This window comes from Grammomys surdaster, unplaced genomic scaffold, assembly GCF_004785775.1.
Source record: "Grammomys surdaster isolate TR1022 unplaced genomic scaffold, NIH_TR_1.0 130, whole genome shotgun sequence".
In the NCBI taxonomy this organism is placed as follows: Eukaryota; Metazoa; Chordata; class Mammalia; order Rodentia; family Muridae; genus Grammomys; species Grammomys surdaster.
The window spans coordinates 17443733-17463126 of record NW_021604588.1 but is presented as its reverse complement, the minus strand read 5'-3'; the positions used below and the strand labels follow the sequence as shown (position 1 = coordinate 17463126).

Sequence of the window (19394 nt, the reverse complement as noted above, 5' to 3'; positions counted from 1 at the left end):
CTGGGGGCATTGTATTCAACATCTCGCTGCTTCCTGCACTTGGTCTTACAAGTTACATCCTACAGGGGACTGAAACTGAAAGTTGTTTTACTTTAGAAATGAATGACTTATTAGTAGCCAGTGTGCACTACTTATTAATTACTCATCTAAAATATTAAATATAGAAGATCGACAGCAGAAATTTATCAGACACAGTATTTTAGTCAGGCTCAGCTTTTGAATTATTCACTGTGAGAACTACAAACATTTTGTTTAGATGTTATTAAATTCATTTACTATGAGACTGCAGGATCAGTCCTCAAGACCATGAAATAAACACAAAAAGGTCAAAAGTATTTACCTAACCGGTTCATATGGCTGGTCACATATGAAGAATCCTCTCCTCTGCAATTGTATGATGTCTCCTTTTTTCAAATCCTTAAGGCAGGGATCTCCTAGCATTAGTTCTTCATGCTGTGAAAATGATACAGAATCAAATGTACTTTTCAATGCAGAACACTAAGGTAAGTGTAAAACACAAGCAGTATTCCAACAGCTGGAATATGCTCACTTACAACAGACACTTACTACTCAAGGGCTGGTAACTAACTGGCTCACTCAGTAAACCCTTTGCTCTGACAGCACAGGAATCTGAGTGGGAGCACCACAACCCACATAAAGATGCTGGGTGTGGGAGTGGACACTTGTAATTCAGTGTTGAGGAGGCAGAAACCGGAGGACTCCTGAACACAGTGAGTATTCCGACTAGTTGGTTTTTGTTTTGCTTTGAGACATCTCACCATGAAGCTAAGGCTAACCTGGATCTAGTAATCTTCCTATCTCAGCCTCAACAATGCTAGGATTACAGGTAAGGACATTCATCACATTTTTTAAGGTAACACTGATGAACTATAGCTGTAGAAAACCTGTATATAATTTGACTGGCAATCTTGTGAAAGTAATCTCCTAAAATAACTAGGAAATGCAGTTGGAAGATACAGTAGCACTCCAAGGCTCTGTGAGCAGGATCCAGGGTTAAATCCACATCTACTCTTCACTGGATCTCCAAACAAGTGAGTTAACTTCACTGTATTTCACGAGTCATTTATAAAATGTGAACAGTATTCTTTAGATCTTTTTTGTCTGTTTCCATTTAGTTCGTTTCAGTATAGAAGATCAACCCAGGGCCTTGTACACGCTAGGCTTTCTGCTTTTCAAGACAATTTTACTATGTAGCCCAAGCTGGCCATGAACTCACGATTTTCCTGCCTCAACCTCCCATATGTTGGGATTACTGGCATAAGCAACCAGGGCCAGGTACATCTTTATATTTAAATAAATTCTACAAGACGTTTCTATTTTACCTAAGAAACTAAAACATTTAAAATTAGCTTTTAAAATGCTACGGTCTGTGTAAGAAAGGATGAGATACAGTCTCTTCCAGTTACCTTACTGTCTCTGTTGACGTACTGCTTGAAGTCCTCGTCTTTTCCCAGCACTGGCTTTGTAATCAAGTGCTCATAAGTGACACAGACGGCTGGGATGGGGAGAGCATGTGAGCTCTCAGCAAGCCAAGTGATCTTGGTAGTTTTCTTGTAGTCTTTGTTTTCCAAATTCAATTTTGCATCCAGAGATATAATTTTTCCATCTGCATTTCTATAAAAGATTGAAAAGTATTAAAACAAAAAAGAAAGTAAACTGCTAGAAATGTATTATTATTATGTAGTAAATGAATGAAGAATTTTCTTTGGAAAAATTCCAAACAAACATCCATTTTAATTTTTAGCATATGTCTGACAGACATTGGTTATACGAATGCCACAACCTATGTTAAAAATACTAGTAACTCACTGGAGCACAGATCTATACACATCTGTTGAAGAAAATACACTCAGGAATTTAAAGGCACCTGGACTATTTATCACTATAAGCCTTCAATGCTTTAGTTAATCATTACTGACAAGTATACATTAATGACTTCATAAGTAAGATTTCAGAACTTATATGAATCTTAAACATAATATATTTAAATATTGTGAAAACCTGTTGCAAACAACATTAACTAGAAAGTAAAATTCATCACTAACACTGGCCAATCTATTTTAAATGTTTGTCTAAGGATAAAATACACAAAAATCTACATATATAAAATATTGTATCCAAAAGATGCTTCAGCAGTTATTAGATGAGATACTATCAACAAACAAAACAACAAACTATGTTTTGTATGCCTAAACTGATTCCCAGCATGCACACAGACAGCAGCTCACAGACAGCTATAACTCTAGTTATAGACCATCTGATGCCCTTTTCTGATTTCTGGGGCTCTAAGCACCCACATGGTACACATACACGTATATGTAGGCAAAATACTCACACATGTAAAACAAAAATGCACGCGTCTAAAGACGCATCACTGTCTCCTCCTGGGCAAATTTGCTACTAGTCAGCAGTACCCGTCAGGGACTTCAGACAGAGTCTGAATTACATAATGTTTACTACATAAATAAAAATGAAAACTTTTTTCCCTACACAGTTGAAAAATAAAACTCTTGCCGGGCAGTGGTGGCGTATGCCTTTAATCCCAACACTTGGGAGGCAGAGGCAGAGGCAGGCAGATTTCTGAGTTCAAGGCCTGGTCTACAGAGTGAGTTCCAGGACGGCCAGGGCTACACAGAGAAACCCTGTCTCGAAAAACAAAGCAAAACAAAACAAAAGAAAAAGAAAACTCTTACTTGTGTATTTTAGTAATGTTGATGTTGCCCCAGTTTATAAATGTGACCATCTCGCCCTCTGAGAAAGTCTCTGCATCAGCTCCTTCTATGAAAACCTTGGGACTATACCACACAGGCTTCAAACCAACATCAGGATTCTGAATGATCAAAAGAAAAGCCGGAGGAGTTAAGCAACAACACACTTCATCCTGAGTGGAGCATGCAAGTCCTTCCATCCCCCACTGTGCTCTTTAAACAAACAAAGGTTCTCTGTGTTTGTGACAAACTAGGAAGGCCAAGTTTTACTTGAGCTCCCAATTCTATTCTCTGAATTTAAACAGTACACACTCATTACACAGGCACACACTCAAGGTAGAAAACTCACACTGATTCCTATCTCTGATACTGGACCCAACCACTACAACAGAGTTACACCTGGCAGCCTGTCTCAAATGCTTCTTTTTTTTTTTTTAAAGATTTATTTATTTTATTATATATGAATACACTGTAGCTGTCTTCAGACACCCCACAGGAGGGCATCAGATCTCATTACAGATGGTTGTGAGCCACCATGTGGTTGCTGGGATTTGAACTCAGGACCTCTGGAAGTGCAGTCAGTGCTCTTAACCACTGAGCCATCTCTCCAGCCCTCAAATGCTTCTTAATCTAAAGAAACCACTAATTCCAGGACTAAAGGCATAGTACTGACCCCCCACACCAGAATGTGTCTTGCAATCCTCAGTCTCAATGCTTTTGTGTACAAGGAAGAAACTGCCTTCTTACAGAACACTATCAGACAGCAGATGCCAATTTGGCAGGAAAGTATGGAGCTTTGTGTTTTAAAAGACAAATTTTGAGCAAGTACCATGTATGTGTAGGCAGGCAAAATATCCTGCTTCACACTGAGGATCTCATGAAGAAAGAGACAAAGACTAAAGAGATACCTCTCTCATTTGAGGCTGCTAGCTCCAAATCTCCAGACATGAGTACATAACCTGGAGTGAACTGCAGAAACCAGGACAAGTACAAAGGACCACTGCAGGGTAAGGGAAGAGGAGAGAGCAAAAACAGGCTACAAGTTACCTGAAAGTAGAAATGGGGAAAATGGGGAGAGGGTTCTGGGGAGAAGGAAGGAGTAAAGATACCTGAAAAGGTCCTAAGGAATTATACACTATAACTATCTACCTAACAAAAACCCAACAGCAGGCATAAGAAGCTGCCTTTGAGTTGTGGGACAGAGCTGTCTAAAAGACTCCCAGTATTATACACTATTGACCATTGTCCCAATTGCCCAAGCCTCAGAGGTAAATTCCTATTGCTACAGACACCATATACTTAAGATATAGGGCCTGGTTAGAACTGACCTGGAAAGCCCCTTCTCTGTGGACAGTTTTCAAGACACCAGAAGGTGCCATGTAAGCTTTCAGAGGAAGGAAACAACCAACAGTCCTACCCAGCTACAATGCTGATGAACCACAATAACAACCAGAATGGCATGATAACCCTGAGGGGGCATTAGTGGCACACAGACCTTGGCAGTAACCAACAGCTCTCTAATTGGACTTAAGGACCACTCAACAAGAGGGAAATCATTCTGATACTAGAAACTCAGCCAACTACCTGGAGCACCTACAACTGATACATTACTAATCTCACATAATCCCCAGGTACATTCTAAATGTTACTCTTGTACTCAAAGATAAGTTAGTTCTCACTCCTCATCCAGGGACCTTCTCTTACAGAGACCATTACAGAAAACCACAATGAATCAAAATGCAGAGCCCAGTCCTAACTGATACATCTACAGCACAACTCAGTCCCCCAAGGCCCAGAGATCACTGCACAGGAGAGGACAGTAAGAGTCTAAGGGCCAGAGAAACAGGGAGTCTGCTGTGAGATGAAGTGTCACCAACACTACTGTCTGAACAGGAGCTGAACAAGGATGGTACAACAGACATTCTGATGTGGAAGAGGGAAAGCTCATGGGGCCTCAACCATAGACGAGGAACTAAGGGCAACTAAGGCATACTGAGTGTCTTCCCCAGAAATACACACACACACACACACACACACACATGTGCACGTGACATAATATGGACTGAGCAGGTTGTATTTATGTATTTAAAACCACATACTTACACACGCACACATACATGCATGCATTCATGCACATAGCAACAATTTTCTCAACCTGAGTTTGAAAAGGAACAATTTATAATAATGAAGTTTACTTTAGATGAAGAAATAAATGAAGTTTCAGGACTTTAAGAACAGTTGGGGTTTTATTTTACTATTACATTTACTTATTTAACAACTGTCAACTGTGTGTGTGTGTGTGTGTATGCATGTTATTGAGTAACGACTGAAGAAAGACAATGGTGTAATAATGAAGGAAGAGGTGCCATAGCTTCCACATACAACTAAGAATATGAATTGCAGCACCTCACCTTCAGAATGACTCTAAGAAGGAAAAGTTCTCTTCACACATTAATAATTTGTCTCTACTAAGTCACCAACCAAAGAGTATACATAGGCTAGTCCATGGCCCCTTGCTACATATGTAACACAGGATTGCCTTGTCTGGCCTCAGTGGGAAGGGATGTGCTTAATCCTGTAGAAACTTGATGCCAAAGGTGGGTGTTTAAGGGATGAGGTGGGAGTGGCTGAGTAGGAACACCCTCTTAGAACCCACCTCTTATGGGACGGGGGATGGAGTGAAGAACTCGTGGGGGTGGGGGGGCAGGAAAGGGAGGCATCATTTGGAATATAAATACATGGAATCATTAATGAAATTAAAAAAATAATTTGTCTCTATACAACAGAAAGTAAGTGCTGACTGAATCTAACAGTTCTGTCAAGTGCTGGGCATTACTAGTAAAATAAATTACTTCAGTACAAAATCCACACTAATATTTGCTCCAAATGGTACTAAATCTTGACAAATAATCTGAAATAGAAACTATCTCAAAGCCATGCTCCTCTCAGACAGAAGGAAATAGAGTGGTTACAATGCAGGGCGACCTTGGGGTGTCTGGCCACTTCCTTCATCTCCTCATGCGCATCCAGGACATTCACCGGGATCACTTCCTTCTTCAGCAATGCCACATACCTTGGAGCCACAGGGTCAATAACCTGCAACAAATGTTCTCATGTACAGACTGAAATACATAGCAACACTGTAAACAAAGTAAGTGACAGCATAGGAACACTAAATGGTTTTCTTCGTTACTGCATTTACTAATTTTTTTATCTGTTAAGTCTTTAATATTTAGTTTATCTGATCACTTCTTTACTAAGCAACTGTCATGTAAAGTTTAAAAAGAAAAATGAAAAAATGAATTGTAAACCAACAGACACAGAAGATTTAAGATTTCCTTCCCCAAACTGGTAGGTAAAAGAAACTGAAGAAAACAAGTCAGAAATATTTTGAAGGTAATCTTTAAATCTAGCAGTATTAGAAATGAAGAAAATCCTGGGAGGGTTATAAATTAAGATCTAAAGGTAATTTGGTATTCAGTTCTGCACTGCTGGAGATATCCATTAGAAGGAATAAAGACATTAAGAGTTTCAAGTATCATTTCTGTAATAAGCTGAGCACCACAGCACCATCTAAAGCAGAATAACATCAGATCACTATAATAAGGCAACTCTAGTTTCAAAGAACAAACAAGGTAATCTTTTTGAGCTACATGCCACACACAAGGTGGAGCTCTATGCTGGAAAAGTAAGAAATCTGAAACACATCTGGTCTCAAGCATTTTGGAAAAAGAACACTCAATGTATATACAGAAAAATCACTACATTCTCAAACCTAGCATGAACTTGGCATGGAGAGGTACACACTAAGTATTTGTAGATGAACTGAATAAATAATCTTTTATCTGTGCTACATCCTATTCTAGCTCCAAAATAGTAGTAGCCTCCTCTTCTGGAGTCAGTAAAAAGTATCCACTGACCAAGGACAATAGAAGTGCTTAGATACTAAACACCTGGGGAAAAATGAGCACAAAGGCAAATGCAGAGCTAGGTCTAGGATCTAATACTGGTGGTCCCTGTACTGGGGAGGCTGGCTGGGTTCAGGGGAAGACCCTTCCTCCAGATAGATAGATAGATAGATAGATAGATAGATAGATAGATAGATAGATAGATAGATAGGCAGGCGGACAGACAGACAGACAGACAAATGGATGAATAACAAATGCAGTTGAATAATATTTAAGCCTCTAAAATGTCTTTGAAAAAGCAATACAACTCAAAGAAGCTTAATTCCAATTCACTGCAGCTAACTTCCTTACCTGCAAAAATGTCAAGTGTTTTCTAGCTAGGTATGGTGGCATAAGACTTTAATTCCAGTGCTCAGAATGCAGAAACAGGAGGATCTCTGTTATTTAAAGGCTAGCCTGATCTACTTGGCAAGTTCAAGAACAGTCAGGGGTATGGAAAGACTGTCTCACAACAAAAAAAGGGAGGGGGTGCATTTTTCATAGCTGGCTAATCACCTAGAGTAGCTGTCTGTACAGATTCTCAGGCTACCCTAGAGAAATATGAATCAAATGGTCTAGCCAAAATTTGGAAATTTGTTTCTAAAAATTATTCTTCAAAATGTATCAAGCAAATGTGAAGAACGGTGAGTTATTTGAAAAATTGGAATTCACAGCCAGAAATGGAAGATCACAACTGTTGATTTAACTACTTTTGAAGCTGAGGCTGGACTATCACTTCAACCCAGGAGCTGAGACCAGTCTGGGCAACCTAAAGAGGCCTCAGATTTAAGAAAGAACGAGAGAGAGAGAGAGAGAGAGGGGGGGGGGGGAGGGAGGGAGGGAGAAGAGAAGGAAGAGGAGGAAGAGAGGAAGGGAAGGAAGGGAGGGGAGAGGGAAAGAAGGAGGAAAGGGGAGGGAGGGAGAATGAATCTCTTTCAGCTCTAAAGTTATATAATTCTAACAGTTTGAACCAGTGGTTTTCAAGTAACTCCAAAGAATGTAAGGATTTCCAAGAGGGGCCTAAAAGGATCCAGCAGGATACTTCAGGGTGAATCTGAAATGTCTCCCGGGTTTACACTTAAGTACTGTTCAAGAGAACTGTTCAACAGCACTGTTACGATGGCTGTAGAGCATTTAAGAGAGGGACCTGGCATACAGGCCATTAGGGAAGGTAACACTCACAACCTCCCAAAAGAGCAGCAGCAGCTACCAGCTAGGAACTGAGTGTCGCACGCATGAGCCTGTGAATGTCATCGCACAGACAACACAAGAATAGAGGGGAAAGGGAGAAGACAAGAACAGTGGACCCACTCTCCCCAGACTTTCCCGATAGCCATGACCTTCAGTCAAGAGATGACAAAAACTCCTTTGGGAAAACTGCTGGCTAAGAGAAGTCTGAAGTTACTACACAGGAGTCTGGGGGCGGCTCAAGGAAAAGTACTAATTACTCTTCCAGAGGACCAATGTTTAATTTCCAGTACACTCTGGGTAGCTCAACTGGCTGTAAATGCAGTTCCAGAAGATATGGTACCTCTGTGAACACTAGACACACATACAAGAAGACCAGATATCTATATCCATAAAGTGAAATAAAATTTTAAAAGTGAAAACCTTTCTTTCTCTTTTTGGAAGATACAACATGGGGGTCTTCTCACTGGCCCAGTCAGTTGATCCTACAGAAAAGCTCAGCTCTTAACACTTCCTGCCTCCTCCCATATTAAACATGAGCAGATAAACCAGAGATGACATGACACAGCTACTAACGCTAAAACCATGAAAACATGCATAGTAAGCTATTCTGAAGAGCTTTCAAATGTGACAGTAAAAGTGAGAAATTCAGCAGAAAGGTAAATAAATGACCAAAAAGTAGAGCCATCAATCAAGAGAGAAAATAAAATTCGAGATGACCCTTGCATGTATCCAAAAAGAAGAAAGGCTGAGACGTACCTAAGTGGTAGAACCATGTGCATTGCATGCCAGTGTGGGGGAGAGAGGGGAAGACAGAAAGGGAAGCAAAAAAGAAAACAGGATTTACACATGCCTGCAACTGAAACACTTAAAAGGCAAAGACAGAGGCCAGAGAATCACTGTAAGTTTGAGGGCCAGGCAGGGCTACACAGTAGAACTGTCTCAAAAAAACAAGGGGAGTGTGTGTTGAACTTCAGAACAGAAGGAATGAGTTTTAGGCTAGAACTACATGCCATTTCAATGGATACAGATGAAAACAGACCCACACTAAGGTATACTACAATTTCCAAGTAAAAGAACAGGTCCTAGCCAGGCATGGTAGCCCACAGACTGAGGCAGTAAGATCCTGGGCTAGAGTAAGACCTAGTCTCAGAAATAAGCCATCACACTTACCAGGTCAAAAGTCTAACACAGAGGTAAGCACATAGAGACCCTGTTTGTTACTCAGGAGACAAGTGGGGTGGTGGCTACTTTGAATCTGTAAGTTCAAGACCAGTCTAGGCAACAAAATGAGCCTTCCTTTAAAAAACAAACAAACAAACAAACATAACTTTTAAAATGCCATATAAAAAAGTTTCAGTAGGATCTTTCTATCGCATTCAGTGTGCAGCACAAAAGGGTGGACGGTAAGAAAACGGACGAGCTAACACGGTAACGCACACAGGCCTACAGTCCCAGTCCCCAGAGACTGTGCTAGGTGGCCCATTTACGCTCAGGTGCTGGAGAGCAGCTGCACACCCTAAGACCCACTACAAACAAAACCAAACCATCCAGGAAGCAGGTGATCTATCATAGAAAACAAAAAGAAAAGGCAGTCCCCTGGGTGATAGGAAGAGATCTGGGTGTACAGCTCTGCTCCTAAAGCACAAAATGACAGACACCACCACCAGAGAGGCTCATAGGTTCGGACAAAGATTTCTCCAAGAGCAAACTAAAGAACACACGTAGTACCTAAACACTGGAAGGAATTTGGTGACCTCATAGAACCTCTGAGAACCCAGGGTCAATAAATGTAGGAGGGGGAGCAGGCAAAATAAAACAAGTGACAGGAAGAAACCAAATTCTTACAAGAAAAACAGATCAAAGCCTCCTGTCCAATCACAGGAAGTCAAGTGAAGAAAACCCAAGGACCATCCTGCATGCCTGGAGTATAGACAGCAAGCTCCACAGGAGTCATCCAAAAACTCAGCAGTGTCTCTGCTGAGAGGAACAGAAAGGGAAGAGCCCACAGAATTAATCCAGAGAAAAACATCGCATATATTCAAAATAAATAAACATATATAGCTTAATTAAGACTTAGACCTATGAAAGTTGTGCATCTAAAAAGGTACACAAATAAATATTCTATTTAAAACACCGACATCACTGATTTTGCATGGAAACGGATGGAACGTGAGACTATCATCCTGAAGGAGGTAACCCAGACCTGGAAGCACACATACAATATGTCCTCACTTATAAGTGGACAGTAGCTATAAAGTACAGGGTAACCATGCTACAGTCCAGACGCTAAGAAACTGGATAGTAAGTATACCCCAAGGGACGTACATGTACACTCTCACTCAAAAGAGGAAACTAAATGGTCATCAGAGACTGATGGAAAGAGGAAAAGAGAACTGGACAGGAGAGGAGGTAAAGAGGGGAACAGGGCTGGAGTGAGAATGAAAATTGGTGGGGATCATCTCTGGTGACTACCTGGAGGCCTGAGGAGGGAGGATATGGGGAGTCTATGAGGGTGACCCTATGTGACATTCCTGCCAGCAGGGGAAACAGACTGAATTGGTTACTTCCTGTAGCCAGGAAGGACTTACAATGAAGGAGGGGGACATCAATCCACCCACAAAACCTTCAATCCAAAATGTGTCTTACCTATAAGATGTACAGGGATAAAGATAAAACAGACACTGAGGGAACAGCCAACCGATGACTGCCCCAACTTGAGATCCATTCCATGGGAGAAAGCCAGCCCTTGAACTGTTAATGACACTTTGCTATGCTTACAGACAGGAACTGTCTTCTGAGAGGCTTCATCCAGCAGCGGAGGGAGCTTGGGGAGTCGTGTAGAAGAGTTGGGGATGTAAGTGAGCAAGGCAGAGGGGTCAAGGACACCAAAAAAAAAAAAAAAAAAAAAAAGACCTAGAGAGTCAACTAAACTGGGACCATGGTGGCTCACAAAGCCTGGGCCACCAATCAGGGAGCTGGACCCAGACCCCTACACAATTGTAGCAAATGTGCAGACTGGTGTTCATGTGGTCTCCTAACAAGTGGAGCAGGGGCTGTCTTGGTGTCTGTTCCCTGCCACTGGATCCCCTTTCCCCTACCTGAACTGCCTGGTTGGGTCTCAGTGGGAGAGATGTGCCTAGTCTTGCTGGGACTAGATTTCCCAGGGTTGTGTGGTACCCAAGGGGGCTCTCTTCTCTGAAGAAAACAGGAGGGGGTAATAGAGGGAGAAACTTGTAAAATTTTAAGGGTGGGACTGGGGGGGGGGGCGGCTGTGGTCAGAATATAAAGTGAATAAAAAAATAAACTATTAGAAAAAAATAAAACTCATCTGGAAAGAAGTACACAAATACTACCTTCCTTATAAATTCTACTTGTGTTTGTTATTAGTAACTGCAGCAACAGAAAGAACCAATTAATGATTCCTTACTATAAAAAACTCACTAAAAGTAAAAAACTAAATAAATTCAAGACACATGCGAAACAAGCAACTACTTGAAGCAAGACATCAGCACAACCAAGCAGCAACATCAAGGAAGAATTTACAGATCACAATCACAGGCACCGCACCGCAGGACGTGCACTCTAACGATTCGCCTTATTATAGTGTCCGAGCATCTGCTTCCAATTAGGAATTAACAATGTCAGTATGCATGATTCCTGGTTTGATTTTCCAATTAAGAAAGCTTTTATTTTCAAGCTGAAAGCACAGCAATTGTAGTCAGCGAACCTTCATTACAACTCAATACAATATGTAATTTTTTAAATGTCTATGTCCTCTCAGCACACAAGGGAACAGCAGAAGGAAGTTAGCCAAGTCTCCCTTTGCCACAAAGAACAGAGGACATATTTGACAAACTAGGGATGATGCACTGTCAACAGGTTTGATTGTGCAAGTCTTTACAGAAATGTGATTGTGCTTCAAAGCTGTACAACTCCTCAGTTTGTAACATGTACTATGCTAAAAGCTATGTTTAAGGCAATACAAGTATGAAGTGATACCTTCTTACAGAGAGCTCGCAGCTTGAAAGCAGAAAAATGAAATGCAGAGTGTTTGTAAAAGATTTAAGAAAAGACTATTACCATTTCCCATAAATTCGAGTTTGTTGCTTCAGTAATTGTTCCTTGCTGGGGTGATTAACATGTTTCGTACCCTTATCCATTAAAGAAGGAAATCACTGTATTCCCTAGAGCCTGCACAATGGTACCACGGTTACCTTCTGCAGAGGGCCTGCTCTGCAGAAGCACACCAGTGAGGCAAAGGAGAGGAGTATGTACCTTTTTGTTAAATGCCCAGATTTTGTCCCATTCCATGTTCACAACAGACCTTGAGGAGCCCTAGAAAAGCAATGAAAATAGTTTAAGGATGAGAAAGGCCGCATAAAGGGGCTGGCAAGATGGTTTAGTGGGTAAAGGTGTGTGCCACCAAGCCTAATGACCTGAAACCAACATGGTAGAAGGAGAGAACATGTCCTGATAGGTGCCCTCTGACCTCCATGTGCATGCTAACTATAAACTAAAAATATAAATATCAAGGAAAAGATTTTGCTTCAGTTAAGGATACTTAGAATAACAAACAAAACAAATGCTTGCAGATGTACTTCACTGAAACTGAGACCTTGGTGTGCAGCCTTGACAGCACTCCTTGCTGGAAGTCATTCTGAGGGCTACTCAGAGTAGACACCTGATCACCCACCACATGAAAATAGGCCACTGTTTTTGTCCCAATCGCTTATTATTATAAAATGTTAATTTACTCCCTTCAGAAAAAGTCTATTCTTAGGCAGGCACAGTGGTGTGAAACAGGCAGGAAACACGTATCGAGATGGGGAAAACAACCCGTCCATGCTAGGCATGGAATTACATATCTGTAGTCCCAGCACTTGGGAACCTAAGGCAGGAAGGTCACCAGGAAGTCACGATCCACATGAGCAAAAGAGTGAAACCTTATTTAAAAAAGAACAAATCTAACGGAGAACGACCACGTAACCTACAAAAATCCAGACTAGGAAGACCATGGGTAGCAACAAAGGGACAGTGATAGGAGTGCTTGGGAATTCAGAGGAGCTGGGAGAGAAACCGTAACTTGCCTGTGCAGCAATGAACTGCTTCAGCCCCTCAACTGTCATGCCTCTTCTCAGAACTCCACGAACTGTAGGAAACCGAGGGTCATCCCTGGAAATGTGCACATTAAACAGACTTTTACATTACTTACATACAGAGAGAAGATTCCTCTGTGTCTGAATAATAAATTATGTTCAGAACAAACTGTGGTAGCACAGGCCTGTAATCTCAGCACCTATGAGGTTGAGCCAGGAGGAATCTCAAGTTTAGGGTCAGCCTAAGATACATAGTGAGTTCAATGTCAACCTTAGCTATAGAAATCCTAGTTCAAATGAAATACATAATATTCCCTTGGCAGAGTGTGATGGTAACATGCCTTTAACTGCTGCACTTGGGAAGCAGAGGCAGAGAGATCTCTGTGACTTCAAAGCTAGCCTGGTATATACAGCAAGATCTAGGCCAGTAAAGGCTGTACAGTGAGACTCTGTCTCAAATAATAAACCCAGTAAGATATGGAATTATGTTAACTGTTTATGAATGTATACACAAAAATATATATGAAAGTTATTGTTATTTGGCTTGGATTTCAAATTTTCAGTACAGCTGCAATTACACCCTTTATAAAAAGACAGTGCCCAAGATAATTATCAAACTCAGCTCTATAATAAACTGAAATTTGCCAACATATACCTAATACATAGAATATCCCTATCTTGGTCTTATTTATGTCTTATTCTTTGAAGAGGCTAGCTGTGAACTCAGGATCCTCCTGCCTTTACTTCTTGAGTGACAGAATAGAATTATAGATGCTTGTTCTTGGCCACTGTTCTATCGATAATATAAACCAACATACAAATCCTTAATTCAGGCAAGATAGTGATTTTAGATTTATAATCATGAAAATTCAGATATATGGACACAATTTGCTTTATGCTAACCTTACAAAAATCCTGTGGCCATTACTCCTATCCACAGCAATTTTCTGACTCTTTTGAGGAAATGTCTACAAATAGGGTGGGCCCTGAACTCAGAGCCTGAGCCCACTTCACCCTTATGTTAGTTTTGGACCATTTGGACCTAGAGAGCACAGAGAGGAGAGAAATCTCATAGCCATATCTGAGTTAAGTGTGTGGAGAGTAACAGAGATAGCCCTAGGAAAAGGCAGTCACAACCACTCTGTATTAATGCTAAGATCCATACTCAGAGGATGTGGCAAGTCCAGTTCTCACTTCCCTATGCCACTGTCTACAGCAGGCAATACATGTTTACAGCATTTAAGTCAAGGGAAAGGGGCCCCTAAGGCACTGGCTGAGACAGGGAGTAACTAGGGATCTTACAGGACTATCCACTGCACCACTCCCTAGTCAACCCTGACAACTCCACGTGACATCAGACATACCATCCATCTACCAGTCCTTCATTGACAAACCACGTGAGCTTTCTTTTGGACAGCACTGTGTTGTTGAGATTTAAGCGACTGTATTCCCAGATGTATGGTTTCCTTATGCCTAAAGCTTCAATAATCCAATAAAATTGCTCATCTCGGTCATGGTATTCTGTTGTCCTCAAAGCATGAGTAACACCTTCAATGCTGTCCACTATAGGGCAGGCAAAGTCATAGGTTGGATAAACGCTAAGGAAAAAAAAAGAGAATGGTTTTCTAAGTAAAATTAGACTATTTTATCTTCTCCATCTTAAACATTAGCAGCCATATATATTTGATTTTTTCTTTTTTGTTATATACAGTAGCTCACACTTGTAATACCAAAGATCACTACAAACTCCAGGCCAACATGGGCTACCTAACCACACACAACATACTACACATACAAACACACACACACATACATACACACTAAGAAAAAAAACAAACAGTTTAGACTATTTTGTTGATATACTTTTGAGTATTTTCATGTAGAAAATAAACAATTTATTGTTTTTTTTAACTGTGGCAGGAATTTCCTGCCAAATGTATTTGCAGCGGAGCTCTATCATTGGACAGGGAAGAGGGAGGCGGAGCTAGGAGTTGGGAAGAGAGAAAAACCACAGGGAGAGAGGAGGAGTACAGGAGGGGGGGAGGCAAGATGGCTGCGGATGTCACCCTCGTGTCTCTAGCAGTCTCAAGTAGTTATTCATGTCAAGGTTAGATAATTGGGATAACAATTCTAATTGTGTGGGCATCTTGTGTATTGAGTATTTGCTAATATATAAATCCATTGGTTAACTTTAAGCATCTAGAGTTTTGATTTACTGGGTTACTGGAAGGTGAGTCCTCTAACAACCAGGTGGTTATAGCTGTGAAGGAACTAGCAGCTCCAGGGTTGAGTGAACCAGAGCTGGAAACACAGTGACCAGTCTGTCGCTACGGGGGCAAGCTACACAACAGCTGGTGGAACCAGCTCGGGAGCTCCAGTTTTGCTGCAGAGCTTGCTGAAACAAATGGGCATAGAGCCAGAACATGGTGGCTAGGCCAGGAGCTAGCCAAACCACTTCTTTTTTTCTAATATTTCCCACATTTACCTATTATTTTTATTTTATTGTTTTCAGGGTTTTGCCTGCATATATAGGTCTATGCACTATATATGTGCAGTGCCTGCTGAGGCCAGAAGGGAATGGTAGATCCCATGGAACTGGAGTCACAGATGTTGTAAGCTCCCATGAGCTGCTGGGAATTCAAATCCTCTAGAAAAGCTTTCAGTGCCCTTAACCACTGAACTACCTCTCCAGTCCCAGTGGTTTTACTTTCTGAGACACAGTCTCACTACATAACCCTGGCTGGCCTGGTACTCACTATATAGTCCAGGCTAGCCTTGAGCTAATGGCAATCCTCTACTTCCTTAGTACTGGACATTATAGGCGTGCACCACCATGCTCAGTAAGTCAGTAAATTTGCAGTTTAATATATAATTCAGTATTAGTTGGGCAAATTCTATTTCTGTATTTCTGTAATGATCAATATATCCTGTAACAGCAGACAACATACTATACATAGATTTTACATTAAAGCTAGCCTTTCAATTTCCTTAGAAATCCCGTCCTACAGCATTATAGTTAACTGTGCTCAAGGGACTATAAGATGGCTCATGATATAAAGGCATCTTTACCTGAGGACCAGAATTTAATCCAGGAACCCACATAGCAGGTGAGAATTGACTCTATCAAGTTGTCTTCTAATTGCCACGTGTGCTGTGGTACGTGAACTCACATATATGAATGTTAAAAATGAAAAAGAAAAGAAATGTACTCAGGAGCAGTGTGGCACTCAGGAGGCTGGAGCAGGAGGATCAACAAGACAGAGAGACAATGCTTCAAAGAAAGCAGGAATGGACTTTGGTAGGAAGGAAGGAATGAGCGGATGAAGGGAGACAGGTAAGCAACAAAACATTTCATTTAAGATAAACTTATTTTTAACCCATGCTGGGGGCGGAACCCAGGTCTTCTGAATACTAGGTAAGCTCTGCACCCCTGACCTGCCAAGCTATGTTCCAGCAGGACAGCATTTCCTACACCAGCTGGATAGCACTTCCCTAGCATATGGAAGGTCCCAGGCTTATGGTAGTACCATCAAAATAAATAAATAAAGACTAAAACAACACGACAAACATTAAAAAGTGATTTCTGACTAAAATGAAGTATCAATGAACATAAAGTGTCTTCTGGTATGTCTGAAGACAGCAATATTGTACTCATTTACATGAAATAAATAAATCTTTTAAAAAATGAGTAAAAATGAAATACTTTTCAACTCTTAAAAAATATAATAAAAATTGCAGGAAAATGGATAGAGTTACAATGTATAATATTGGGGGGGGGTGTCACATATTATCAGAAAGAAAAGAACTACACATTCTTCCCCATAGGGGGACCCTAACCAATAATATATGTATATGAGAAAACAAATGCACACATGGGTACATGTGGAAAAGAGAACAAGAATGAGCATCTCCTAGGGGATGAAGATGGACCAAAGCAGGTAATGCACACAAGTTATAAGAAGGGTAGGAAGCTAATTGCGTTTCTAGTTCTCTTGTCATGGATTTTTTGGTTTTGGTGGTAACTAGGTACATAAAAATGTATTCAATAGTGAAAGTGTGAATGACTAGTCTACCGATAGAGGTTCATTGAGATGAATAGGATTTGGGTCTGGTGCAAGTTTTTTATAATCAAGTTTGTCAAAAAGAAAAGAAAGAGAACATATTCTACAGCTTATTTTACAGAACAAAGGAAGACTTTTGGAGGAAACTCTTAAAGAAAAAGATCTAAAATTAAGGGTATTAGTTAGTGGCAAACAAGAGGCCCTAAGCTCAGGCCTTAGAACAAGAACTTTAAAACAAAACCTGGTAATTTGTAAATATCTCCAAGAAAAAAAAAATCAAAACTGTAAATGCCATGCTCTTCTCTTGGTTTGTTCACATTTCTGTAAACTTTTATACTGTAACTTTTGTGTCCATTTACGCTCAGAAAAAAACATGTACCAGAAAAGAAACATCCTTACCTAAAGATATACTTACACACTTAATCAAGACAGACAGGAACACTGCAAAGTGCCAAGGACTTTTTTTTTTAATTATTACACACACACACACACACACACACACACACACACACACAAACACACACACACACACAGTAGCTGTCTTCAGACACACCAGAAAAGGACATCGGAGCACATTACAGATGGTTGTGAGCTACCATGTGGTTGCTGGGAATTGAACTCAGGACCTCTGGAAGAGCAGTCAGTGCTCTTAATAACCACTGAGCCATCTCTCCAGACCCCGAGTGCTAAGGACTTTACAGATGGAAATGTTCTTGGATAGCTCAGTCAGAAAGCCATCCCTAAAAGGCCACACTGCACACCTTCAGAAAAGGCCCCTTGGCCCACTCACCTATGAAGAACAGAGGCACTGGCTTCCCAACTGTGCTGCATCCCCTCCCCCATCTGAGCAAAGCAAGGCTACCCAACATGGCGAAGGGGTGAACTTACTTGTATTTATTCCCAGTTCTTGGGTGGGGCTGGATTTTGCAGCGGTAAAGGGTTGGGTCCCTCATACACCCATTGTTACTACTCATGTCAATTTTTGCTCGCAGGCAACAGGACTGACCAAACTGGCTTCCTCTTTTCATTTCTTCCCACATTTGTAGATTCTTCTCAACAGCTGTAATGTAAGAGGTATATTTTTATTTATCTGACAGATGTAAATTTTCTTTTTGTATTGCAGACACATCCCATTAGTCTAAAACTACATTAATAGATGGGTATGTTAGAACATGGTAGTAGTAATCCCCAGCACTCAGAAGGCTGAGGTAAGAGGAAGAAACATGAGGCCAGGAAAGGCTACTCAGTGAAACACTGAGAAACAGACAGATAGTAAACTCAACATATTTGGGAAATACACTCTATGAACGGTGTAGGAAAGGTAAAGACAACACATTTCACTAGACAGAATAAGGGGAAGGCCTTCTCATCTGCTATCCTTCACTTCCCATCAAGGTACAACTAACCAGTCAGCCCTTCTACTCCCCAAGTTAGACACTGTGTGCTTAAAGTAGAATCATTCTTTTCCTTTGCTGCATCATAGCCAGGGGACAGAGCAACTTCTCCTGGCTTTTGGGTTCCCTGAAAGTCCCTTCAAGCAGCCCACTGTGGCACAGGAAATGCTCCGCTCCGAGAAAATGAAAGATCACAGGAAACAGTGGTACAGGACCAAGGGGTTGGCTGCAAGAGGACTACCCTGAGCAGCTCCAGCTCTACCTATGTCAGAACTCCAAAAGCCTGTTCCACCAGGACAGGAAAGAACTGCTCAACAGCACCTTCCTGTGGAAACTTCTCAAGTTACACACGTGTCACTTACACTCAAATATTTTCAAAGTCCAGCTAACTTTCTTTGCGAATGTAATTCTTAGAAAACAAAATTTGCTGTTAACAATTTAAATTTACTGTGCTTCCCAAATGAGATGCTTTAGATTTAAATATAGTGAGGAAGTTCTGGCAACATATTGCAACAAATGAAAATAGCTTGATTCATACTTGGTGGTGCACACCTTTGATCCTACCACTTGTGAAGCAGAGACAGGTACAACCCTGTGCTCCAAGCCAACCTGGTATATGATCTACAAGATGAGTTTCAGGACAGCTAGGGAAACACAGAAAAACCCTGTCTCTAATAAAAAAAAAAAAAAAGCTCAGGGACAATTCATGAATAAGTAAGGCAAGGAAGTCTCTTAACATTTGATATCAGACTGGGCTATAAAATACCTCTTCTATTTGTTGTCTGGAAAAAAAAAATTTTTGGCTGTTGGGATGTGAAGTGCCTCCCACGGGTAAGTACCTGGTCCCTAGCTGATGGCAGTTTTGGAAGGTTATGAGACCTCTGGTGCAAGACTGGGGTTATCCCTTTGAGTATAATAACTCAGCATCAATTCTGATCCCACTCCATGCCTCCAAAGTCAGCAGCACATAAGTAAG

The 19394-nt window shown here is 41.0% G+C and overlaps 1 protein-coding gene across 1 annotated transcript in view; it reads right to left on the bottom strand.

Annotated features, from left to right (window-relative positions):
• Eprs (glutamyl-prolyl-tRNA synthetase) overlaps window positions 1-19394 on the bottom strand; it is a 67778-nt gene that overhangs the window by 30582 nt on the left and 17802 nt on the right. Inside the window, exons 9-16 of the mRNA XM_028758984.1 lie at window positions 17913-18084; window positions 14328-14561; window positions 12955-13039; window positions 12143-12202; window positions 5715-5825; window positions 2715-2851; window positions 1428-1635; window positions 341-453 (exon numbers count right to left, since the gene is read on the bottom strand). Coding sequence (XP_028614817.1) covers window positions 341-453; window positions 1428-1635; window positions 2715-2851; window positions 5715-5825; window positions 12143-12202; window positions 12955-13039; window positions 14328-14561; window positions 17913-18084 — 1120 coding nt within the window. The remainder of the gene's footprint in view (window positions 1-340; window positions 454-1427; window positions 1636-2714; window positions 2852-5714; window positions 5826-12142; window positions 12203-12954; window positions 13040-14327; window positions 14562-17912; window positions 18085-19394) is intronic.